A 26,976-nucleotide genomic window follows, 5' to 3' on the forward strand; every position below is an offset into this window, starting at 1 on the left:
GAAAAAACAGAACTCACACATATTCACACAAGCACAACTAGTACGCTCATGGCCATTGTCATCTCTGAGTGCTAAGGACCAACTGCAACTTTGTCTGAGGCGATCTGTGCTGGGTTGGGTAGTGGGGATACAGAGGTGGTGTGGGGTGGGAAAGTGTAGGGATGCCAGATTTTCTGAACTGCACAAGTGAGAACTCTCCCTGCAATGTATACTTCATTCACATAATCTTCCTTAGTGTAACCTTTGCTCGTTGCAGCCATCCACCTGCCTATCCCTTTCCTTACTCCCAGTCCAGCCCTACATATGCCATCTACAGGATGATGAAAAATTTGCGCACTTGGACTTCGCAGTGTGGTTCCTCACATACTAGCAAACCAAAAATGTCTGTCACAAAATTTCAACTTGCGCATATTTCTGGCAATAAATGGACCTTAAAGATAGGCAATCTGGCAATGCTGTAATCTCATATGGTAAGTACCTGTGTCAGGATATAGGAGCTGTGCAGTGGTTGCAGTGGATTGCATGTTGCATTAGCATGCTTGAGATTGTGAGTTCAAAGTGAATGCAGGTGTAAAAACAAATTTTTATTCCAGTTTGATTCTAACATATAATTTTGTAGTATACGTTGTTTCCTAAACCCATGTGTATCCGACATTTATCTAATACAGTTTTCTGTGACAGTGAACAAAACAAAAATGTGGTCAGACAAGTCAGAAATATGACAGAATAACTTCAAAAATAGTATCAGTTATGAGATGCTAAGATGATTGCACAGTTAAATAACTCAACATCTACTAGTCATTTATAGTACATGCAGTACGTCCACTCAGATGCCACACATTAGCAACCAATAACAATGATAATTTTCGTATTAATGAGTGCAAGATATTTACAAAATAATATTTTGACCTCAGGATGCTCAACGCCTTAAACACATGTCTACAAGTTGATTGTGGGTAAGCACTACATAATACTCTTACAGCAAGTTTTTGCACAATGAACTCTGTTTCTTAAAAATGAATTACTCCAGAACATTTGCTCGAAACTACCCCTCTGCATGTCCAAACATTGCACAACCCACCGGATCATGCAGCTATGGACTCTGAGCAATATGGCTACATCCCAGCCGGCCGAAGTGGCCGTGCGGTTCTAGGCGCTGCAGTCTGGAACCACGAGACCGCTACGGTCGCAGGTTTGAATCCTGCCTCGGGCATGGATGTGTGTGATGTCCTTAGGTTAGTTAGGTTTAACTAGTTCTAAGTTCTAGGGGACTAATGACCTCAAAAGTTGAGTCCCATAGTGCTCAGAGCCATTTGAACCATTTTTGCTACATCCCATAGATACAACGTGACTACATGCTATCTGTTCTTCCACACTTGTCACCGAGTGAGGTGGCACAGTGGTTAGCACACTGGACTCGCATTTGGGTGGACGACGGTTCAATCCCACGTCCGACCATCCTGATTTAGGTTTTCCGTGATTTCCCTAAATCGCTCCAGGCAAATGCCGGGATGGTTCCTCTGAAAGGGCACAGCTGACTTCCTTCCCTGTCCTTCCCAAATCTGATGTGACCGATGACCTTGCTGTTTGGTCTCTTCCCCCAAAAAACCAACCAACCATCCACACTTGTCGGCAGAGTAGAATACGTGGGCTCCTTCCTGTTTCCCCATTGGTAGAAATCCAGGAGATTTAGGTCAGGTGAATGTAAAGGCCATACAACTGGACCTCCCTGTCTGAGCCATTTCCCTGGAAACGTTCTGGCTAAATACTGTTGTGCATTAATTCCAAAGTGTGGTGTGCACCATCGTATTGGAACCATAACCTTTGCCGAACATGAAGTGAAACATCTCCCAGTGCATCAGACAAATAGTTTGAGAGGAATGCATAATACGTTTGTACAGTCAACTGGTCAGGCAACGAGTAGGGATCCAAACTCCTGTCTCCCAGTATTCTGGCTCAGACGTTGGTGCCAAAGTGAACTTGATATCCATGGTTGTGGGAGATGTGCGGATTAACATCACACCAATGGTGAGCATTGTGCATATTGAGGACAACTTCACAAATGAACGCTGCTTCATCCAACCATATTACGGTGTTTATGAATACGTTATTGGCTTTCTGTCATTGTTGGAACCATTCACAGAATTGCATCTGCAGACCTCCGTCTGTAGAATGATCGTGTTGCGTTATAGAATAATGATAGTGGTGTTGCCCTTGCTCGTGCAACACGTTAACAACCATGCATTGCAAGACACGTAGCTGCCTTGCTACATTACCTGTACTTCGCTGGTGTTTTTTGTTTATGACCTCCAGAATAGGTTCTTCAGTAGCTGGAGTATGGTGAGTCCATGGATGACCTCTGTCCCACGATGGTGGCAGATGGGAACATGCCTCTTGAAGACGTAGCTGCAGACATTGCAACACATTTTTGTCTGGATGATATCGACCAGGATATCTTGCAACATATTCATGAGTGAAAACACCAGCCCATTTATCAGATGCACCAAGGACCAGAAGCTACCCATGTATTCATCATTTGTGTATGTCCGACACACTGTTTTAGAATAATACAAGATGAAAATATGATATGATTAAAAATGTACAAGGGTCTGTTATGGGCACATCACTATTCTAGCAGCTAGTCCCTGCCTGGTGAACAATACACATAGTATTAACACTTCATTGGTCGCAGCAGGCTGTTCCATCTAATGCACATCACCTCTCTTACAGCTTTTGTTCTGCATGATTCATCCTGACACTCCTAAATGTGAAATGTTCATTTTAGAATTATACTGTTTCCCTACTGGTAATGAATGTGATGTTTAATAACAGTAGTAGTAGTAGTATGTGAAGATACTTACTAAACAGGATGTGCCTATCAGACTCAATGCTTAAGGTTCCAGGATGATAATTCATACAAGTAGTAACAGAGTTTGGAAATTATATTCATAGCACATTGCTAGCTCTACTGGTGACATAACACCCCAATGAAATGTTATGGACCTGAATGTGGCAAGAATAATAGTGGTACTAATTTATGGGACCATTGGGAAAGGGTACACAGAAAATAGGTTTGGAATCTAGTAGATTTAGTGGTGTGAAAAAGTTCACATCATCGACCTGCAATCTTATTCAAAAAGTGACCAACAAAAACAATTGTGCTTCCATTTCTGTGTTTGTAGTAAGTAAGCGTAAATGTTTCATAGGTGACCCACTGTAATCACTGTTTGGTGATTAAGACACCAGATCCTGTACCATATAGACTACATTTATCGAATAAAAACAAATAAGCTTTAACCCAGAATTGAACCCTCGGCCTTCTGCATGCTAGCCATAAGCACTATCCACTATACCAATTGCACATCGCTGCTCCTGCATGCGGACTGAAGTAGTTACCATATGTGTGATCCTGTGTTGCTAAACTGCCAGTCTTTAATGTTCATTTTCTGCCGGAAATATGCACACTATGAAATTTTGAGACCAGCATTTTTGTATGGCTAGTATGTGAAGAATCACACTGTGAAGTCAGAATGCATGAATTTTTCTTCATTCTATATATTCCCAGTGTGCTTGCAGAGTCCCCCTTCCTCTTATCTACTTCTCTCCCCTTTGCAAACTCTCCCTTTCACTTAGCAACTTACCCCACTATTCCTCTGTATCCCCACCAGGCACCCCAGTGCCTGTTCATCTCAGGTGCAGTTGGGCATTAGCACCTGGAGTGGCCGTGTCTGTGTGAGTTATGCTTAAGTCAGTTTGATGAAGGACTCTCAGGTCGGTAGGCGAATAACAACTAGTAGTCTTTTTTGTTGTGTATGTTTGCGACTCAGTGCCTGCTGTATGTGGTAAATAGCAATCCATCCATTTTATATTGTTTTTATTTAATTCGACGTTTTTCCATTGCTTGAATTTGAGATTTAATTCAGGACAATATTATCTGTGAACCAGTACTTCCCATCTAACACCACTAAGCACCCATACGACTGATAACGGTTTTATCTGTTATCTGTCAAATTTGACAGAAGTCATTGCGGTAGAAAAGTTGTATGTACTTACATCTCAGATCTTTATTTAATTATACACGTTTCTCTTCTATCGACACGAAAGGTGAGTGATGGCTTGGAGAGACTTTCTTATTTCATTAAACAATTCCGTACCAGCTACATAAATGTGTGGATGAATCAAAAGGATTGAACTATCTTATTGAGAATTAGCACTGTGGAACAGGGCAAAGGATGGAATGGAACACTGTTTTGAGAACAGTACCTCAGCCAGAGTCCAGCATTCACATCTTTCATGAAGTCTAAACACTGACTCCACCAAGAAGTATCTCCCCTTTTACATGTGCTTACATGAAGTATATCGTATGGAAGATAGCATGGTCATTGGTCAGATAGAGGACACAATGGTATGCCACCTCAGTTTTTAAGCCTTACTTTTAATGAATATTATTCTGATGAACAGTATTTTTATTTTAGAAAAAAGGCAGTAGTCATTCCCTCCTGGAAACAAGGTAGGATATAAGATGTTTGTTATGTTGCTGCCATCAGCTATTGATCAGATAAGGTGGTGAATTACCACTGTACAGTAAAACTTGATCAAAATGAAATCACATGGGACTAAAATAATTTTCCAAGTTGGAAAAGTTTCCAAATTACACAGAACTCACTAGGTTACATAAAATTTATCAGATATCATACATAAAAATACAAATTTATAATTATGCACAAATTTATCTTCCTTCACTACAGCATAGTAGGTGTTCATTTACTGTATATTGTACAATAGAATACTACACAATTACACTAATTGGTAAATAACACAGTATATTTGTGTTTTTACTCTAACTTTAATTTCATTTATTGTTGTATGTGTTCACGTATTATTCCTGTGTTTATTTGCTTTTCATTCCACTTTTTTCATCACATATCAAGGTGGGAAACCTGCTTGAATTTCCTGAAAAAAACTTTTTTTTTCTATGCAATATTTTGCACTATACGATAGTTCTAACAGCTTGGGAAAATTTGTGTGTGCTGCTAATGGCAGAACATTGTCTATGCTTCTTCATACATATTAATTTTTCTAGAGCCATCATTTTTCTTTTCCTCTTCCTCCTTTGTTCCTTTCTGGTCATCTTCTCTATTGTGGATTTCTGTTAAATTTGTTGCTGAAGTAAAGATGGAATGAGTTCACAAAAAGTAGTAACTTTAAATGTAGTCATCTGCACTGTATGAAATGTTTTGTATTTTAATTCAGCAGTTGCTGTGTTGCATTTTCTTGAGCTTCAATACCCACAGAAGTGTCTTGTTCTTGACCTCACTTGGTAACAGTTTCAGGCTTTATACCCCTTACTGCCAAGCCAATCCAGGACAAAAACTGACAAGGCAAGAGAAAATGCACTTTCTGCTTCTTCGACACCAAGAATAAGAGACTGCTTCAGTAATTGACTATCATTCGACTTGAATGTGTAAATAACTCCCTGGTCCATGGATTGCATGAGGCTGGTTGCAACTGGTGGGAACCGAGTCAATTTCATGTTTGATAATTTGACTTTTAGGTGGAAAGTTGCATTGTCTAGGAAAAGCAGAACTACGCAATTTCCTTTTTTTTGTTTTGGCATTTTGAGAGCCCAGCAATTCTTCCATAACCACTCACTATCCACACCTTTTTATTGCTTCACCATGTGACTGGAAACTTACTGACATCTATTTTTTGAAACAATGTGGTTTTGCTACTTTTCCAGTCAGCAGTGGCTTCTCCATATTACCTAACATGTTCCACACAGCAGTACAGTGAGTCTTTCCTTGGAAATTTTTCCACTGGTGCACTTCTCACCTTGAATTGCTAGAGATTTTGAAGGCAGTACACAATAACAGTCCTGTTTCATTGGCATTGAAAAGGTCTTTTGGGTCATAATTTGCCATTAGGTTGTACATTATTGTTTTCCATTCTGTTGCTACACTTTCCTACAGATTCTTAGATTCATTACACACTTCATTCCATATGTTATACCTAGCTTTGAATCTGTCCAGTCATCTAGCGACTTTCAGAGCCTCACTCTGCAACATGGGTCCACACAGAGGTAAGTTTTTTGCTTGAGCACTTATGAATGATTCCCATACACTCTCATTAATTTCTTCATTTCCTGTCTTCTTCGCCTTTTTTCATTTGTCCATTCCCTTTCATCCATTCATCCTGTATCTTATCCTTGTTTCTTAAAGCATCATAAAGTTGTGTTTTACCTCATTTGAAACACAACATTATTTCACATGCAGGGAGTTTGTCATTTTCACTCACCTCGATTACCTGAATCTTTTCGTGATGTGTTAGCAACACATACTTTTTGCTCGACAACATTTTATCACTTGAAGTGCTATTAGTCAACTGAAACTGCCAGAAAATAATGAAGTTAGTGTATTTCTTTGGAATGCTTGAACTTGCCGGGTAAAACTATTGTTTAACGGAAAAAAAGGAAAAACTCTTCACCGCGCAGATTGCGACAGGTTGTTTGTAGGTGCAGAACAATGCTGTAGTGCCCATTGTTGCACATCAGTAATAATGGAAAATGAGAAATGCCCACAAACAGAATGCTCACAAACAAACCACTTCATTTGATGTACCGACACCATGCATAAGTTGTTTGTTGTAACACGGAGTGGGGCAGTTTGATGTCCACACCTTTAGTGCCACTCTATGCCCAACCTCTTTTCTTGTTTTTGTGCCACTTATAAACATTGTAGGGCTGTATAGTCTCTGTGTTAAAAGTAGTGTATTTGAAGAACCATGAATAACTAATGTATACTGTAATGCAGTATTAATGTGTAAGCTCTTTTCCACATTATACAATGAATTATTAATTAAATGTTTAAACTTTATTCCATTTCTGTGTTAGGCACATTCTGCTCTATGCAAAAAATTAGCATATTAAAGTGAATTGAATGCATCAGGACTGAAATACTGTTCACGAGACATATATGTTCATTTCAGGTACAGAGAATATGGAAAAACTGTTTTCTAACTAATTCTGTATAGCTTTTCAGTGTACAATGTGGTTCACATGTTTTGTATCAACTTGTTCATATGATTTTTTTTAGGCTTAATGAATGAGATCAATAAATGTGAAGAAATTTTTTTAATAATAGTTTGTAATATAAATATTGAATTGTCTTTCTGCGACAAATCTAATTTGTACAGTTGTCAATGTGAGGATGATTTAAAATGGCTGCAGTTATTGTATTAGTACATTTTCTATTTTGCTATAAATTATGTAAGGAATAAATATGACAGTTCACCTTGATAAGCACATAAATGAGACTGAGCATATTGGGATTAGTCACTTTTCCAAGCTACACACACACACACACATTTACTTATGCACATACACCTGCACGACTACATTGTGACTACACTGTAGCTCGACGAAGACAACGGCTTGTGTTGGATAGAATGGGTGAGTGGGTAAAAGAGGTGATGAATGGGAGGGAGGGCTGGAGGAAGGGTTGCAGACAGCTGGAAGGCAGACGTAGCAGGCACAGGGAATTGGAATGTAGCACCAATGACCTTCTTACCACAGGCGGGGTTGAATTGTACTTCAGTGCACATTAATGTGCAAGTGTGAGTCGGGAGGAGGAGATGAAATGGAGGAAGACTTCGGGGAGAAGGTCTCAGTCTTGTTTATACCCCCATTGACTACTCAGTGTTTCAGCTACATGGTGAACTGTTACATTCATTTCTTTCATTATCTATGTTCCACCAAGGACTTTCCATTACTATATTTGTCTTTTTATCTGTTGTTTATAAAATACTGTGTGTCATTTTAGGATGCTGGTTGCCCAGAAAACACTGATCTTGCTGCTGACATTGATATAAAAGAAAATATTGACGCAGTTGTGGCCACCGATCAACTTAATGATCAGGTAAGTGTTCTAATTGTTGATGTATCCTCTGCAGATTTTCTATGTACTAATAAAGCTGACATGGAATGTGTTCAGGAGGTAACTTGAGACTAAGAAAACGTGTTCCCCATGTTGTTCCATTTAGCAATTCTGCACAAGAGAAAAAAGAAAGTTAGTTACTGGTGTGTGTGTGTGTGTGTGTGTGTGTGTGTGTGTGTGTGTGTGTGTGTGTGTGTGTGTGTGTGTGTATCTCGCTTGCGCACATCACCCCAGTAAAAATCTCTGTTCACTTCATATGCAGTCATACCTGTCTGTGTCTCTCTCTCTCTCTCTCTCTCTCTCTCTCTCTCTCTCTCTCTCTCTCTCTCTCTCTTTCTGTCTGTATTATACATTGCCTACTAGATAATTATACAGGGTGAGTCACCTAAAACTTGCACTGTAAACGTTGTGGAAATGGAAAATGCCGTTGATGTGTGGTTTTCACATACTGGATTGGTAGTCAGTTACTTCTTTGTTAGCCAATAAACAGATTGTAATAATGTTTAGGAAGTGTATTTCTTTTGCATACATACAGTTTTTTAAATGGAAAAAAATGCCTGTTAGCAGTAACAGATCAAAAATAGGGTAAATTAAAATGTCAGTGGTGTTTGTTGCAGTATTCTAGCATGCGTCATTAACAAGATACTTTCTTTTGAAAAGTTTCCACACTGACACTTATTCGTGCCATTCAGCCTACTTAGAGGCTAGGTACAATGTTGTTATGTTTGCTTACAGTGTGCGCTTGTGTATCCTTTGAGTGCATTGCGACTTGCTAGTCAATTGGTGCTCAGCTTGTGAAAACATTGCAGTATAGTCAGTTACTTCACATTTTAAAATATTGAAAAAATATTATTGTTTTTAATGATTTGTTCTTCTAGATTCCACAAATGTTTCAAACTTTTCTGTTAAAGTGAACCCAAAAATTTAAGTTGAAGGAGCAGATGTCAATTACCCAATGAATGTCACATTCAGTACTTTCAGACTCTGGGCCTTACTGACACATCAGTATCTATTTAAATAGTATGTTGAGAGTAAAAGTCAACAACAGTTAACAAAATTTGCATTTCAGAAATTTTTTTCAGAAATGGGAATGAAAAAGTATCCTCCCATTGGTAGTACACATTAGTGAAAGCATGTTGTTATTTCTAAGAGTGGGCTGAAAGATATATCCAGCTGCTTTACTCCCACTTACATATCATTATGTGTTAAGAAGTATGATGTTGATGCAAGTCAGGAACAAATAACGATTTATTTTTATTTTTTTATTTTAAGGATGAGCATAAAATACCCCCACTTGGTAATGCGCATTACGAAAAATGCGTTGGTATTCCTGGGGTTAATAACTCACTGATAGATTTTTTTCTTTTGTACCTTTTCTAATACTGACATTTTCATTTTATTACTGAGACCTGAATGAAAATGCTGCCCCTCTGAGCACACAACTGTAATACACAAGTTAGTCTGTCTCACTATTTTATTTCCTACATCTGAGCAGCTTGTTTATGAATTTAGTGAAGACTTTGATAAGTTGTTACAGCACAATGTTGTTCCTTTGTATAATGACTTTTCATGTATCTCCAGCAGAATGTCACATATTAAATGTGAAAGTAATATTGGTGGTGAAACTGCTAGTGTGTACACATAAGTGGTGTGTTCCTGTTTATTGTTAACAGAATTGCTGGCAATGTCCTGATTCCAATTTATTTCAGAATATCTCACCATGTAAATGACAGTGCTTTGCTGTCTAATAGTGTGGTCATAGTGTGTAGTCATCTTCATGGCTGTGCAAAGCCCTAAAGAAAGGGTAGAAAAAATGGCAGTAAGTTATCTACAAAGAAAATTATCTTTATAAACAGCTCCTCATTTTTTACCTATTGAAACTGTGTATGGGGGATGCTATTCTAAATTTTATCAAATTATTGTTATTTCAACAGTTACTATTGGTTTTGAAAGCAAGATATTGTGCTTATTGCACTTGAGTAAAATAAAATTAAGGGTAATAAATCACTGAAAATAGTGAAGTGCCCCTGCAGATGTGCTTGAAGAGCTGATAGATCATTGCTCCAGTTTTCTAATGGATATGTTAGATCTCAATTTGAGAACACTCTTTAGTAAGGAAGTATTGAAGAGAGTATTCTGTCAAAAGACTCCATAGGTTCCAAATGATGGCATACTGCTGGTGGTGGGTGGCCATTGGTTCAGTTCTGCTCCTATTCTGTTTGTAGAGCTATGTTTTGCATTCCAGTGGCATTTTATTGCAGTGTGTCACTGAAACCTGTTTTGAGTGAATATTCACAAATCAACAACACAAAGAAATACCATTTGCAAAAGAGGAGAACTTCTGTTTTTCAGTGAACAAAGAAATGTGCTACCAAAGTAACTGATGTCATGAACTTTCATTGAGCTCATATACACCTAGTGTCTTTGCTGTGTGTAAAATAGTTGGTGAGGGACAGACACCCCTAGTGTACGCAGTTCATCATTTGTGTTTCCCTGAAGGTAATTTTGAAGTATTGTATTCATAAACACGGTTTTCTCGACTGGTTATTTTTGAGTCATTATTATATGGTTCACTCAATTACTGTTAGGTTCAAATTGTCCACAGTTTTATTGGTCATTTCTGCTGCATATTAGTTAACTATCTGTCTGATAAATGAAACATAAATAGATGTGAGTTATTTCTATATTTTGTGTGTAGAGTTACAGAGTCTAGAAGAATGCTGTTTGGCTCTTGTGGACATTGACTTCATTGAAAAACTTTTCTTATTATTGGCAGGGAAATGTCAGACGAATCTCATCAGCTGTTTACGAGACAAGTAGGTTCACTTCAGTGACAGACAAAATGGAAAAACTGTTTTATAACTAGTCCTACACAGCTTTCCAATTTTTTTTATTTTTTTTAGAAGTGGTGAGCAAGATAAATTTAGATTTATCACATGCAAATTGCTTCACTAAGTAGTGAGGCAATGAACTGACTTAGTACTTCATTCTGAGCTTCTGATTCCACTCTGCTTGTGCTTGTTGAATGGATAAATAATCATGATAAATTGGTATGTTCTTACTGCTGCATATTTTAAAAGATGAAGGGCATTATAGTTAAGAACATATTGGCATTTTTCTTTGGGTCCTGTTTTGAATATGTGTTCTGTGCTGTCCAAACCTCCATTCTCCATCCCCAGCCATTCTTGCAATCCATCTGCTCAGTTGCCTCTGCTTACCTGTTTAATGCTGCAGTTTAATACTTTTATTCTCAGAACCACAGTGCCAGTACTAATGGAGTTACAAGTACAGCTCACCTTGAGAAATTCCACCCAGTTATAATTAAAATCAGTTACCTGTTTGCTTTTAATTTTATGATTGGTTTATCTATTTTCTTTGACAAAATTATCATATAGAGATGAAAGGACACAGATGAGATTATAGAAACTAACAACACAAGCAGATAGTAGTTATAGCCCATAGTGGCTTCATATATAAATCATACTGTTAGCACTTGTGAGTACACAAGTTTCCATTACACTTTTACTGTGTGGCCCCCCAGAAGATGACAACATAATTCAAGCTTTTCAGTAACTGTGACCCCAAATTTGTGTTGCAATTTTTATGTGAATGTGAAGAAAACTTTTAATAATTGTAATGTAAATCTATTCTATTCTGTTTTGTTGATGTACCTGATTTGTACATTTGGTTGTTTCTTTTTCCTTAATTGCTTTCAGTTGTCCATGTGAAGATGATTTAAGATGGCTATATTTATTGAAATAGTATGTTTTTCATTTTGATATAAATCATGTAAGCTATAAGTAAAACAACTCACCATATAATTGAGGCATTGAATCATTGATAGGCACTTAAACGAGACTGGGAATATTTCTAGCTTTTGTATGAGTTGTCGTCCTAGGCATACACCTCTGCATGGCTACATTGACTTGATTGACTACATTGTGAAACTTCCTGGCAGATTAAAACTGTGTGCCCGACCGAGACTCGAACTCGGGACCTTTGCCTTTCGCGGGCAAGTGCTCTTCCATCTGAGCTACCGAAGCACGACTCACGCCCGGTACTCACAGCTTTACTTCTGCCAGTACCTCGTCTCCTACCTTCCAAACTTTACAGAAGCTCTTCTGCGAAACCTTGCAGAACTAGCACTCCTGAAAGAAAGGATATAGCGGAGACATGGCTTAGCCACAGCCTGGGGGATGTTTCCAGAATGAGATTTTCACTCTGCAGCGGAGTTTTAATCTGCCAGGAAGTTTCATATCAGCGCACACTCCACTGCAGAGTGAAAATCTCATTCTGGAAACATCCCCCAGGCTGTGGCTAAGCCATGTCTCCGCTATATCCTTTCTTTCAGGAGTGCTAGTTCTGCAAGGTTTCGCAGAAGAGCTTCTGTAAAGTTTGGAAGGTAGGAGACGAGGTACTGGCAGAAGTAAAGCTGTGAGTACCGGGCGTGAGTCGTGCTTCAGTAGCTCAGATGGTAGAGCACTTGCCCGCGAAAGGCAAAGGTCCCGAGTTCGAGTCTCGGTCGGGCACACAGTTTTAATCTGCCAGGAAGTTTAATATCAGCGCACACTCTGCTGCAGAGTGAAAATCTCATTCTGGAAACATCCCCCAGGCTGTGGCTAAGCCATGTCTCCGCTATATCCTTTCTTTCAGGAGTGCTAGTTCTGCGAGGTTTCGCAGAAGAGCTTCTGTAAAGTTTGGAAGGTAGGAGACGAGGTACTGGCAGAAGTAAAGCTGTGAGTACCGGGCGTGAGTCGTGCTTCGATAGCTCAGATGGTAGAGCACTTGCCCGCGAAAGGCAAAGGTCCCGAGTCCGAGTCTCGGTCGGGCACACAGTTTTAATCTGCCAGGAAGTTTCATATCAGCGCACACTCCGCTGCAGAGTGAAAATCTCATTCTGGAAACATCCCCCAGGCTGTGGCTAAGCCATGTCTCCGCTATATCCTTTCTTTCAGGAGTGCTAGTTCTGCAAGGTTTCGCAGAAGAGCTTCTGTAAAGTTTGGAAGGTAGGAGACGAGGTACTGGCAGAAGTAAAGCTGTGAGTACCGGGCGTGAGTCGTGCTTCGATAGCTCAGATGGTAGAGCACTTGCCCGCGAAAGGCAAAGGTCCCGAGTTCGAGTCTCGGTCGGGCACACAGTTTTAATCTGCCAGGAAGTTTCATATCAGCGCACACTCCGCTGCAGAGTGAAAATCTCATTCTGGAAACATCCCCCAGACTGTGGCTAAGCCATGTCTCCGCTATATCCTTTCTTTCAGGAGTGCTAGTTCTGCAAGGTTTCGCAGAAGAGCTTCTGTAAAGTTTGGAAGGTAGGAGACGAGGTACTGGCAGAAGTAAAGCTGTGAGTACCGGGCGTGAGTCGTGCTTCGATAGCTCAGATGGTAGAGCACTTGCCCGCGAAAGGCAAAGGTCCCGAGTCCGAGTCTCGGTCGGGCACACAGTTTTAATCTGCCAGGAAGTTTCATATCAGCGCACACTCCGCTGCAGAGTGAAAATCTCATTCTGGAAACATCCCCCAGGCTGTGGCTAAGCCATGTCTCCGCTATATCCTTTCTTTCAGGAGTGCTAGTTCTGCAAGGTTTCGCAGAAGAGCTTCTGTAAAGTTTGGAAGGTAGGAGACGAGGTACTGGCAGAAGTAAAGCTGTGAGTACCGGGCGTGAGTCGTGCTTCGATAGCTCAGATGGTAGAGCACTTGCCCGCGAAAGGCAAAGGTCCCGAGTTCGAGTCTCGGTCGGGCACACAGTTTTAATCTGCCAGGAAGTTTCATATCAGCGCACACTCCGCTGCAGAGTGAAAATCTCATTCTGGAAACATCCCCCAGACTGTGGCTAAGCCATGTCTCCGCTATATCCTTTCTTTCAGGAGTGCTAGTTCTGCAATGTTTCGCAGAAGAGCTTCTGTAAAGTTTGGAAGGTAGGAGACGAGGTACTGGCAGAAGTAAAGCTGTGAGTACCGGGCGTGAGTCGTGCTTCGGTGGCTCAGATGGTAGAGCACTTGCCCGCGAAAGGCAAAGGTCCCGAGTTCGAGTCTCGGTCGTTCACACAGTTTTAATCTGCCAGGAAGTTTCATATCAGCGCACACTCCGCTGCAGAGTGAAAATCTCATTCTGGACTACATTGTGAATGGTCTATATCTCGACTGAGGTGTGGGGTTGTGTTGGATAGTATGGGCAATGAGGAGATGGAGATGTTGAGAGGGAGGTTTGGGGGGAAGGGTTTATGCTGGCTGGGAAGCAGAGGTAGCAGGCCCAAGTGATTAGAATATAGTACCAATGAGCTCCTTCTGGCCACAGGCACATTGAATTGGGCTCAGTGTGCATTGATGTGGATGATTAGATTGAGGGGAGGATATGGAATGGAGGAAGAGGGAGACTGGGAAAGATGTCTCGATTGTGTTTATGCCTCCATTGACCACTCAGTGCCTCAACTATATGGTGAGCTGTTACCTTTATTCCTTCCATATTTATATTCCATTCAGGACTTTCCATTGCCGTTTTTACATTTTGGTATGTTGTTTATAAGACACTCTGTATTGTTTTAGGACTCTGAATGCCCAGTAAACATTGATGCTGCTGCTGACATTGATACAAAAGGAAATATAAAAGCAGTTATGGCCACTGATAAAGTTAATGTTGAGGTGAGTACTCTAATTGTTTATGTATCCTTGGCTGATTCCTTATGTACTAAGAAAGCTGCCATGGAGTGTGTGGTGGAGGGAACTTGATAAGAATACTTGTTCCCTGTCTTGTTCCATTCAGTAATTCTGCACAGAAAAGCAAATTACTGATGTATATATGTCCTAATTTCTGTACCTAAATCATTACAGTTTTTGTATTGCATCTGTGTGTGTGTGTGTGTGTGTGTGTGTGTGTGTGTGTGTGTGTGTGTGTGTGTGTGTGTGTGTGTGTGTGTGTACTAGGAAGTATTTTATTAAATTTGTCAGACAAGTATCATACATTGCTTTCTAGATAATTATATACTGTTTAAAATAATTGAGGCTCTGGGCAAAAGATACTGTCAAATACACACACAGAAAGAGAAAAAGGCAGTTCTGCTCAATTGTACATACAAATTATGCTATAGAAACCTGAAACTAATGCAGGGACATGCGAGTGTAGACTGTACCTTTTCCACATTTTCCACATGATTCTCCCTCTTGTGTTCTCACCATACAGCACAGTCATTAGATGTCAGAAGCCTTTGTCCCAAATGCCCATGCTTGTCTAGCCGAACCAGAAAACTATCTGCTGAACAATGGTGTCTGACATGTAACCACAATGAATTACAAGGCACTCATTTGAAAATGTCACAATTACAGAAATCAATGGATAGCATAAAGCATATTGCAACAAAGATTTACAGGGTGACAATTATTGAGCTATATGAAATAAAATCAATATAACTTCTGAACAGATTGCGTTAGGATGTCCCAGCTGCTTTGTTGGGCATGGGGCACATGCGCCTGTGCCTTCTTGGAGTCAGCCATTTCCATTTGCATTTGAATGGATCCATCAATAAGCAAAATTGGCACATTTGGGGGACTGAGAATCCCCTTCAACGGGTGACTGTGTAGTTAGCAGTGTGCGATAGTCCTTGATGGCACGGTGACTGCTGAACGGTTTGTGAAGGTTTTGGAAGATGATTTATTCCCCATTATTCAAAGTGGCCCTGATTTCAACAAGTTGTGGTTCATGTAACACAGAAATCAACCCCATTGAAGCAGGAGAGTTTTTGATGTCCTGGAGGATCACTTTGGCAACTGCATTCTGGCTCCGGGGTACCCAGAGGCCACTGGCATAGGCCTTGATTGGCTGCCATATTCTCTGGATCTGAACACATGTGACTCCTTTTTGTGTGGCTATATTGAGGACAAGGTGCACAGCAATAATCCCAAAACCATTGCAGCTGAAAATAACCATTCAGGAAGTCGTCGACAGCATCAATGTTCTGACACTACAGAGGATCATGCAGAGTTTCGCTATTTGTCAGCACCACATCATTGCCAATGATGGAAGGCATGTCGAACATGTCACAATCTAAATCCAAGTATCTGTAATGATATTTACATGTTGAAAAAAGTGTGTGCACACCATATTTTGCAAGTAACTTAGCTTTTTGTCATATAATTCAATAATTGTCACCCTGTATGTGACCAGAAATAGACAGTGACTTCTTTTAAACATTGTATAATGGCAGTGAAACTATTCACCAAGCAAATTTTTTGAAGTACTATATTGAAATAGCAACTACAGCTATATTCCTGTTTAGTAATATATGCTTGTGCGGGTAATAAGGTATATTGCAGCAGAATGAACTGTAACTACTCATCTAAATTATGTAACTATTTCTGTTTTAACTACATGACCATTTAAGCATTCATTATCTCTGTATGTTGGTTTTAATCTCTGTGGGGGAAAAAATTGGAGTCTTGCTTCTTACAAGTAACATCGGCATATGAGACAGGACAAATAGAATACTGTTTGTCCGGCAAGTGTTCTGCCTCATATTGATAAAGTTTAAGGAGGGACAACAAAAGTGGGAGATGATAGGAAAGTGAGCGGAGAGGGAACAGTGTATAACTTCAGGGAAGAGAAATAACAACATGGCAATTGTAGTCTGTAGTCCAGTAAGACTTCATTTCATCTAGGATTATCTTTAAGGTTGCAAATAAATTTTTATACATTTTATATGCTTACTTCTGTTTGACCCAGTATGTCTTGTAATTGAGTTATCTTAACTTGCAAAGAAGAACAGCAGCAGCACATGATGAAAGTCACAGCTCTCTTTGCAGATGCACATCATGTTTACACAGTGAACACACAAGCAGATTGTGGTTAGCAACAAAGTTGTAAAGCTGTGCCTGCTGCAATGTGAATGAAGTTGTGTGTTGCCACATAACCCTGTCAACAATAGGTGTCTCTCTGATAGCTGTTGCTTCTTATGTATTACCTAGGTCACAGCTATGGCAGAAGTGACATTTTGGCAACAGTGGGCACTTGAGTGCAACTGACAAAGTTGGACTAAAGGTGGGAGAACTGATATTCCCCTCCCGGCTGCCAGTTTAGCTGCTTCCTAGTGTGGGTTTGCTGTATAGCTATTAATTAGAATCATGATTACATTTCTAATCACAGGAGCATCAATTATGTAGTACTTGTGGTAATTTCAATGATTAAAGTTGCTGTCTCAACAGTATGATGCATCTGTGACTAGTTAAATCATTCATGGGAAATGAACTAGCAGTTCACAGACTGAGATAGCAAATTCCGTTGGAATGTCCCAGAGTTTAATTTCTGAAGGAATTGCTGAGACCTCACTCCCTTATGATGGTTGTTGACAACCACTGGGCTTGTGAACTGATTGTCAGTAATATTTCACCATACATTAAAAATGAAACAACTAGTCTTACAGTCACTTGTCGTGTTTGAGGAATGTGACGTGTTGGTTTCATTGTGAATAAATATTGATTTGTCAGTAAACAGAATATGTGGAATAATTCACAATGTTGACACCTCTAATTCTGAGATGAGATAGACATTTTGTAGACCTTCAACTAGACACTTTTCATGCATTCTTCATTCAGGAAGCCATCAGTGGTATTCTCAAACTAAAGCCCTTGCATTTAACTGCAAATGTACACTATGTTGTCACAGTCTTGTTATGGAAGTATTTATGTTGCCACATACAGGGTGCATATGACCCGGGAAAATCGGGAGAGCCGTGAAAACCTGAGAATTTTTTCATCTGGGTGAAAACTGGAAAAAACCCGGGAATTTTTTAGAATTCCAGGAATTTTTCTTTGTTTTAGTTTTCAGTTAAATTTTTGTAATTTTGACTGGTAAGAACCGTTACTCTAACAAAGGATATTACTGTATCATGCTACTGCAGAATAATACTTCAACAATAAAACATAAATGAGAGGAAAAAAAGGAAAATAACTTAAATTGTAAAGGAAATGCGCTATATACGACGACGACACATAGTCCTCTTGCAAGTGTCTGCCAACAGCAAATGTTTCAAAGGCTTTAGGAAGACTATGCAATACTTCATAATAACAAATTGCCTCCGATGAGCATGAAGTCATGACTGTTTACATTTGATTTGTGTTAGCAGGCACGAGCGGGCTCCTGCTCGTGCACTGTTGAGTTGCGTTTGAGTAGTAGATTTTCCCCCTTCTGGCTACAGGAATGTGGCTGTTGGCTATGCAAGCAGTTGCAGCAAGCAGCTAGATGTGTCTGGGAAAAGGGGGGCACCAAATTCAAATTCTCTAGGAAAAAAAAAACTTGTTTCACAAAGCGCCTAGCATCCAGTGCACATTAAGTTCATTTCTGAATGAATCATAAGTTGATTTTTGAATGCGTGCATAGTGTACGTGTTGTCTCTGTCAGGAGAATCCTCGTCACATCTAGAAATAAACTTTCCACAGATAAAAGGGGATGATGCTATACGAGCTGAGTGGAGTAAAGCTGAATGGATGAATGCCAATCGCTGTTGGGTTTCCAAATGATCAATATTGTTATAATTACTAGCAAAATCCATAGATTGAGTCTACCAGAATGGAAATAAACGACTACAGGAATAACAAGTGAAAAAGATTACGTATTATCCTCTTGTCGTATCCAAGAAAATTAAATTTGGACAGACAATTTTTGGCCAGTTCGCTGAACTACTAAGGACTAGTTGTACAGTCTGCGGTTAGCAGCCACTTAAGTTCTAATCTGGAAGTAACGCATAAAAGTTTTGTACAAATATGTAACAATGCCTAACAGCATATTAATCACGGGGTAACTAAACCAGTGATTCTGGCCGGGTCAGTGAAGTTAATCGGTGAACAAATTTTGACAATGCCAGGAATAGCTACAAAACTGGTGATGACAAGATTTTTAGAACGAGGAAGCAGACGAAACGGGGACATCACACAAATTATGGAAGAATAAGACGATTCCAAATTTATATAAAAATCTCGTTATACTACTTTTTGATTTCATGCTTGAGAAACTGGTGTGTATGAATGAAATGTGAAACTGTTTCCTAACAAAGATTTTTGCTTCTAGTATGCGTAATAGGCATTTGATATTGGTACTTTGTGAATTACATTCTGTCGTGTTATAAAAATGATCATTTGTGCCAAAACAGTCTTGCTTATTTCGTGTGTGTTACAGAATTGCTGCAATATTAGAAAGGCCTATTTTGTTTTATCTAGCATACAATGACAAAATAGACATAATCAGATTGAGAAACCACACCAGTTTTGGGTATTATTTGTATTAACAGCTTTTTTAGTATTAGATAACGAAATTTCGATTTTTCATTGACAAACTTTGGTGACACTAGAGAACTACTGTAAACTTTCTAAGTCAGACAGATGAGAACTGTAAGACTCATTTCTCTATCACTTTACAGAAATGGTGTATACATTAGAGATCTGCAGCTGGCATTTTGTGTGTAGGGAACAACGGCATTTGCCTTCACTCATGGTTGTTCAGGCATCCACATCCACATGCACATATAGACTCCGCAAGCCACTATGCAGCACATGGCTGAGGGTACCCTGTACCGCTAATAGTCATTACCTTTTCTGTTCTGTAAGGGAGAAATGACTGCCTATATGCCTTTGTATAAGACCTGATTTCTCATCTCTTATCTTCATGGTCCTTATGTGCAATTTATGTTGGTGTCAGTAAGATTGTTCGGCAGTCAGAGTCAAATGCTGGTTCTCCAAATTTTCTCAATAGTGTTTCTTGAAAAGAACATCTCCTTCCCTCCAGGAATTCCCTACCGATAACAAATCTAGCAGTGTGCCTCTTGAGTTGCTTTGATGTTTTTCTCTAATCCGACCTGGTACAGATCATGAACACTTTAGCAATACTCAAGAATAGGTCAGACCAGCATCCTATACGTGATCTTCTTTACAGATGAACCATAATTTCCTAAAATTCTTCCAGTAAACTGAAGTTGACCATTTGCCTTCCCTAGCACTGTCCTCACGTGCTTGTTTCATTTCATATCACTGTGCAATGTTACGCCCAGATATTTAAATGACGTGACTGTGTCAAGCAGGACACTGCTAATGCTACATTTAGAGCTAGCTACCATTCATGACACCAACTAGAAATTTTGTCTTAAGTCACTCTGTATCATCCTACAGTCACTCAACTTCAACATGTTGCCATACACCATACCATCATCAACAAACAAATGCAGAATGCCCCCCCCCCCCCCACCTTATCCACGAAATTGTTTATGTACATAGAGAACTACAGCAGTCCTATCACATTTTCCTGTGGTTTTCCTGATGATATCCTTTTTCCTGATGATATCCTTGTCTCTAATGCTATTCCATATGCTCTTACCTTTGTCAAATGATTGTCGGAAATCTAGAAATATGGAATCTGCCTGTTGCTCTTCATCCATAGTTTGCAGTAGAATCATGTGAGAAAAGGGCAAGTTGAGTTTTGCATGAATGATGCTTTCTAATAGCATGCTGATTCGTGTATATTAGATTCTTGGTCTCAAGAAAATTTATTATAGTCAAACTGAGAATGTGTTCAAGGATTCTACAGCTACCCAATGTTGGTGATGTGGGTCTCTAATTTTGTGGGTCTGTTCTTTCACCCTTCTTATATACATGTGTTACACTTTTTTCAGTCACTTGGGACTTTGCACTGGATGAAAGAATTACCGTAAATGCAAGCTAGGTAAGGGGCCAATGCTGTAGAGCACTCTTTGTAAAACTGAATTGGTATTCCATCTGGATGTGGTGACTATTTGCATTCAAATCTTTCAGTTGCTTCTCTATGGCAGGCATGCTTAGTACTACATTGTCCATATGGGAGTCTGTTTGATAGTCAAATGATGGTATGTTCATGTGATTCTCCTGTGTGAACAATTTTTTGAACGTGAAATTTAAAACTTCGGCTTTTGTGTTATTACCTTCAACTGCCATACCAGACTAGCCAACAAGGGACTGGATGGAAACCTTAGAACTGCTTACTGATTTTACATAACAGTTGTCTGCCAAATCTTCTGCTAAGATGTGATGGTGGTAGTTGTTGTATACTTTGTGCATGGATCTTTTCACAGACACACGAATATCTACTAACCTTTGCTCATTGGCATTTGTGCATTCTCTTTTGAACTGAGAGTGCAACAGCCTCTGCTTCCTCAGCATTTTCTAAATTTCGTCACTAAACCATGGTGGGTCTTTTCCATCCTTAATCCACCTACTATAGCTGTGTGGAGCTAAGACAGCAGGTGAAGGGGGGATGGGGTAGTAGCAAGGGTCAGTGTACTATGTGACAACCCCAAACAGTAGCGTCATTCCCCCTCTTCAGTTTGTTTTATGCGTTGTTGTTTGTGCTTTAAATATGTAGTGGTGATTTCTTCTCCAGTGTACATGTGTGGATGATTATTTTGTCTGCAAAGTGTTAATTATGGCTGATGGCTCAGGAAACAGGCAAGCACTACACAAGCAAGTAAGAGCTATAGTATTCTGATTGTACAACTTCTTCGTAAGTAAAGCCAAAGCAGACTACTCATCACCACAGGGTTGTCAGTCTAGCTTGCCGGCAGCCATGTGAAAACAGCTGAGGCATGCTGTGTGGGACTGTGAACTGTGCATTGTATCTCCAGTGAAATGAATGCATCTATCAAAGCCAATGAGTCAGCATCTTTTAAATCGCCAGGGAAGTAGGTGATGTGGACAATTGTTCTAGTAATATTGTACTTTGGACAATATTTGATATGTATTCAAATGACGAATACCTGATTGCAGACAAATTAGTTGCCTGAATGAAAGACAAATTGGATTTTAATGACAGTTGATGGACAATGACACAGATATTAAAGGAAATAGGCTTTGAATATCATAAGATGAACAATGGAAGAAAACTCTCTATGGAGAAGAGTGATATTGTAGCTGCAAGGACTGTATTTTTAAGAAGAATGCAGGAGATTCGAGACAGTGGGACATTTCACATTTGCTATATAGATAAAATATATGTGAACCAAAACCACACAAGATCAATGTGCTGGAAAATGAGCAATGGGTTTGATGGTCTTAAAGTTCAAATAGGTAAGAGTAGTCGACTTATTAGTGTACATGCAGGGTCAGTGGACGCATGATTTATTCCTGAAAGTAAGCAAGATGGTGTACAGTGTATTCAGACAATGGTTTACAAAACAATTATGGCCATATCTCTGTCAAAATTCAGTTATTGTGACGGAAAATGCCAGTGTCCACTCAACACAATTCAACAAAGTCCCTAGTACCCATACCATGAAGTCAGATATTGTCATTTGGTTATCAAGTAATAACATCCCTCATGACATATCATGAACCAGAGCAGAACTGATGCTGCTTTTCAATGCAAATAAGCAAGCTTACCATACCTATGAGATAGACAAGATCGCTAAACAATATGGGCACCAAGTAATTAGAGTACCACTACCACTACAATCCCATCGAGATGGTGTGGGTGCAGTTGAAAGCTTACATCACAGAAAAGAACAATACCTTTAAAACTGCAGATATTGAGAGTCTTACATGTGCAATAATTGAGATCATCATGATTTCTGCATGGTTGGACTGTGTAAGGCATGCAGAAAAATTATAGACTGAGGACTATCAACAAGAAATCAGTGGGGTCTGCATTATTGAGCCTTTCATAATAAACCTCCATGAGTCAGATTCATCACAATCTGACTGCGAAGAAGGTGGTGTTGATTAATTGGCTCATAGTTGGTAAGTACTTAAGTCATCACCACCTTTTCTGTGTGGCTGTTGGATCTCTGTTATTAGTAGCTGAGAATGCATCTTTGAAACAATGATTATGCAGTCTTATATTTTATATGTGTAGAGGGAAATAGTGATTGTTAGTAGGTATTCTAAGTCCCTGAAAATAATTTCTGACATTTCAAAAAAATCAGTCTTCTTTTTTTTTTATCTTGAAACAATTTGACAAACTGTGAAAGTACAAGATTAGTTAGATGAGTAGTTCATTGGCTTGACCTGAATATATAAATCACAAGTTTATGATCAACAGTTTGCATTGTTTCGAAATGTGCTACATTAATGTCACTGTTGATTAACACACAGTACATTGTTTATATTTTCACTCAGAAATATTTTAACCTTATTACACACTGATCAATGGGGATTTTCTTGCATCCACATATGTACTTACAGGACTGCCTGTCTTGGCTGGCCCAGGTATACTTTGCTAAAATTTTTAATTTATATAGCATCAAGCTGCTATTGAAATTCATTCTCATAGCTGTTTATTTCACTTGATCACACTATTTTCACTCTCACAGTTAAAATAATTCCAGTACTTGCCTGTTTTCTTGCTGTCTGCGGTCATTCTGAAATAGTGGCTGACAATTGCATTTTCTACAAAATCAGTAGTAGCATATACTGTTCATTTACATGGCTATGATGTTGCTTGCTATATACGTTAATGTGTGCAGGAACTGCATGTTCATGGCAGTATAAATGAAACATTTGAAGATACCTTGTAAAACATTTCTAATTGGTCTCGGCTGCATGTTGAAGAGAGTGCTTCTTCACTTAGGAAGCATCACCACTGTCATTATGACTGAAATGTGAACTTAAAGTATAGGTACGTAACATATACATTGGAATGGTGAGATTCTTATGAATAACAACATTGCTAGACATGTGACTGCATACCACTTAGCTAATGCCGGACAGTGCTGCGCTGCCAGTGTAAACTGGCAATGTTGCAAGCACTCTCTCTCTCTCTCTCTCTCTCTCTCTCTCTCTCTCTCTCTCTCTCTATCTATCTATCTATCTATCTATCTATCTATCTCTGTGCAGAACACTTCATTCAGCCGCTGTCTTATCTGCACCCTACTATAGACACACAACTCTCCAGACCATGATGTACAGTGTGCTTAAACTTTGACCATAATTCCTCTACGTCTAGCATACTGGAACTAACTGATGTCAATTCACTGCCTAAATGGCATGGTGAGGCTGCTTATCTACCCTTTCTAGCAGAAACACTCTCCTAGCCTTCTTGACTGATGTATTAACTTTCATAACCATAGTTGCTATAATGAAATTATGATCTCTAACCCCATTTCCCCACTGATGTCAATAAGGTCAGGCATATTTGTAGCTACAGGGTCTAAGATATTTCCATTGTGTGTGGGCTGCTGAACTAGCTGCTCAAGACAGTTTTCAGAAGATGTGTTCAAAAGTACTTTGCACAACAGTCTGTCAGATAGCATTGCATGCTCTGGGTAAGAATTGAGTGGCCAGTAAAAACACCCAGTAATTAACTTGATTTCATCTACATTTAGTATACATAACCAAATAACTCCACAGTCACATTCAAATTTAACCTCAATAGAGAAAATAGCTTTATCAGATCCAACAAACACTCCTCCCCTAAGGTGTTTAATCTGTCTTTATGATGTACATTTCATGACTTGTTAAACATCTCAGGGCATTCCATTTTGGGTTTCAGCTAGCTCTTGCTCCCAAGAATAAATTGAGCGCAAGAACTTTCCTGGAGGGCAGTACACTTGGGGTCTTGGTTACAAATACTTCAACAGTTTACTGCTAAAATTTTGACAGTCAAAGTGTTTTTGCTTTGAATACAGTCTGACTTCCCTCTTGCATATTGACTGGCGAGTGTTCATCACGTATAACCTCAGCCATCTTTATGCAAAAATAATTATTCTCAACAAACCATAAGGACACTGATACTTTATACTTCCTATTTGGAGCATGAGGCTGGCTTAAAAACATCATGTGCATTCCACAAGTGCTCTACTATCCAGGTAGCTGCTTCCATTGTGCAATGAATCCCAGACCTATCATAGGAATCCCCACAAGTCCCCACCCAATAACACAGGCCTAAAAATCTGCAACTGAGACCATCACATAGTTGATCAAATCTTTGGTTGAGACCCCCCCCCCCCTTGACTCTAAACAAACCATAGGTCCCCAATCAACTCTGACAACAGTGCAGCAAATTGTGACATCTGCTTGCACCCCATGTGTGATGCCAGCAGTCTTCACCATCTCACCAGCTGCCTGAATGAAATGAGGATGGCATCAGAATCCACGTGACAGACGTTTTTGGTGCTGATATGAGCCACAACTTGCAGGGCCACCTCCACATCTTATATGAAGGGCCTCTCTGGCAGACAGTCCATCCCTGAATGCATTGGTCTGAAGGGTTCCATAATGCACCTAATGTTGGAGCTCCTGACAACTAGTAAACTCCTACCCCTGTTTGCCTGCTCAGAGTCTGCTGAAGCAGCGGCCACATGTCCACTCACAGGGTGAATGGACGAGGCCAGATAGCCAGTTCCCACATTGGTCCTGTGCCTCAAGTGATGTGAATGCATTACCACCCACCACTCACTTTGCTGCGAGGGTGGATCCATTGTGTTGGATACACTAGGAGGTGCATCAGCAGCAGAGCCCATGGGGGAACAAGCAACAACTGAGGTGGCCCATGCTTGAAGGACTCAGTATTCTACCTATCTGATTGCTGCTCGGCCACTTGCTGCAGGATCATGGTGCATTAATTTGAGCTTATATGTGAGAGTGAAGCTAGATTCCAAAGAATATGCCTTGAGTACAACATATGATGGTCATAGCAGTGTTTCCTGTTACCCAGGCTGGAAGTTAGCTTGGCTATGTGCACTGTAGCAGCACAGGTGTTGTACTGTCATCTCTTTCAGTTCCATTATGACTCATCTGAAGGCACATGTCTACAGAACGCACCATCGTGTAATTTTGAAGCAATACCAACTTCACTGAAAGATGCTGTCACTAAAAATGGTATAGCAGTGTGTGCCAGAGAGCTATGCCCACTTACATTAGTATCAGGTGTAGGCTATCATGTTTGATGTCAGCAGTTTGTAGGTGTCAGTACAGTTTGGATGCCCCCAACATTCTGCATCATCCTACAATAGGGCCACGCGACACTGAAATGTGGCCAAATGTGATGTCCAGTAGTTCTGAGGCCATAAATGTTAATTCCTTCTCGTGTACGGCAGATATGTAGACCGAAGAAGAAAAAAAAAAACATGGAAAGTTTATTAGCAATCACATTGCTGAAACAATGTTTAATTGAAGAGTTTTCAAAATACTTTTCTTGTGATGTATTTTTAATTTCTTAAGTGGTAACATTAATACCAGTGCTGACAGAATGTACCATGTAAATTTGAATTAATAAAACAAAGCACATTGTAAACAGCAGGAAGGGGATGTTTTAGCTCAAGTTCAACCATCATTCCAAAAGCTGATAGTTGCTTCATTTTTCTGTGAAACTTGTAACTGCTTCCAAAATTCTGTTGTCCACAACCACCTTGTTTCCTCTTATAGAACACAATTATGTCACCTTTAGACACTACCATGTGGGGATGTATATGTACGGTATAAATAAATTGATCTGAGTAATAGCTCTGCCAGGTGCTAGGAATATCAGAAGAGACACTGGGCTACAGACATAGAGCTACTACAGTTAAAGCACTTAGTAACTAGGGTACCAGACCAGGCTGCCTCATCCCACCCCGCAGTGTCCCATTTGGTCACAGCAGGCTTGCTGTGAGCATTTGAACTTGGGCACATCATTCGTGTGCTTGGCACACTGAAGCAAGTATGAGCTAGCAAAACCCTCAATTTGGAGACTTCTTGGTATACATCTTTTTGTGAGTGATATGTGTATTTAATTGACCAACAAGGGAAATACATTCTATTTCTGTGGAAAGTTGTGAAAAAGGAAACAGCTGAGTGAAAGATGCATTCCCATTGTTACAGTGTGTGAGGACATTGTTTGTTAAGAGATATCTGTTTTGTCAGTCTAATGATATTCTTTAAAGCAATCTGTGCAGCATAACAAGTGGAAGTTTTGTCAGTATACACTAAAGTCTTAAATGAAATATATCTATAATTTTAAAAGAAATGACATTAATCTCCCTTTGAACACCCAAAGTTTTGCCCTGAAAACGTTACAGCTCCACACATTATACCTTAATATTTCCTCCTTTACCAAAGACTGAAAAAGA

At 39.6% G+C, this 26,976-nt stretch overlaps 1 protein-coding gene across 19 annotated transcripts in view; it reads left to right on the forward strand.

Annotated features, from left to right (window-relative positions):
- Positions 1–26,976, forward strand: part of LOC126299135 (uncharacterized) — a 450,753-nt gene that overhangs the window by 155,178 nt on the left and 268,599 nt on the right. For all 19 annotated transcript variants that reach the window (XM_049990880.1, XM_049990898.1, XM_049990882.1 and 16 more), the window contains exons 9-10: positions 7,818–7,913; positions 14,471–14,566. In XM_049990880.1, the coding sequence (XP_049846837.1) occupies positions 7,818–7,913; positions 14,471–14,566 (192 nt within the window). The remainder of the gene's footprint in view (positions 1–7,817; positions 7,914–14,470; positions 14,567–26,976) is intronic.

This window comes from Schistocerca gregaria, chromosome X (assembly GCF_023897955.1).
Source record: "Schistocerca gregaria isolate iqSchGreg1 chromosome X, iqSchGreg1.2, whole genome shotgun sequence".
NCBI classification, from domain to species: Eukaryota; Metazoa; Arthropoda; class Insecta; order Orthoptera; family Acrididae; genus Schistocerca; species Schistocerca gregaria.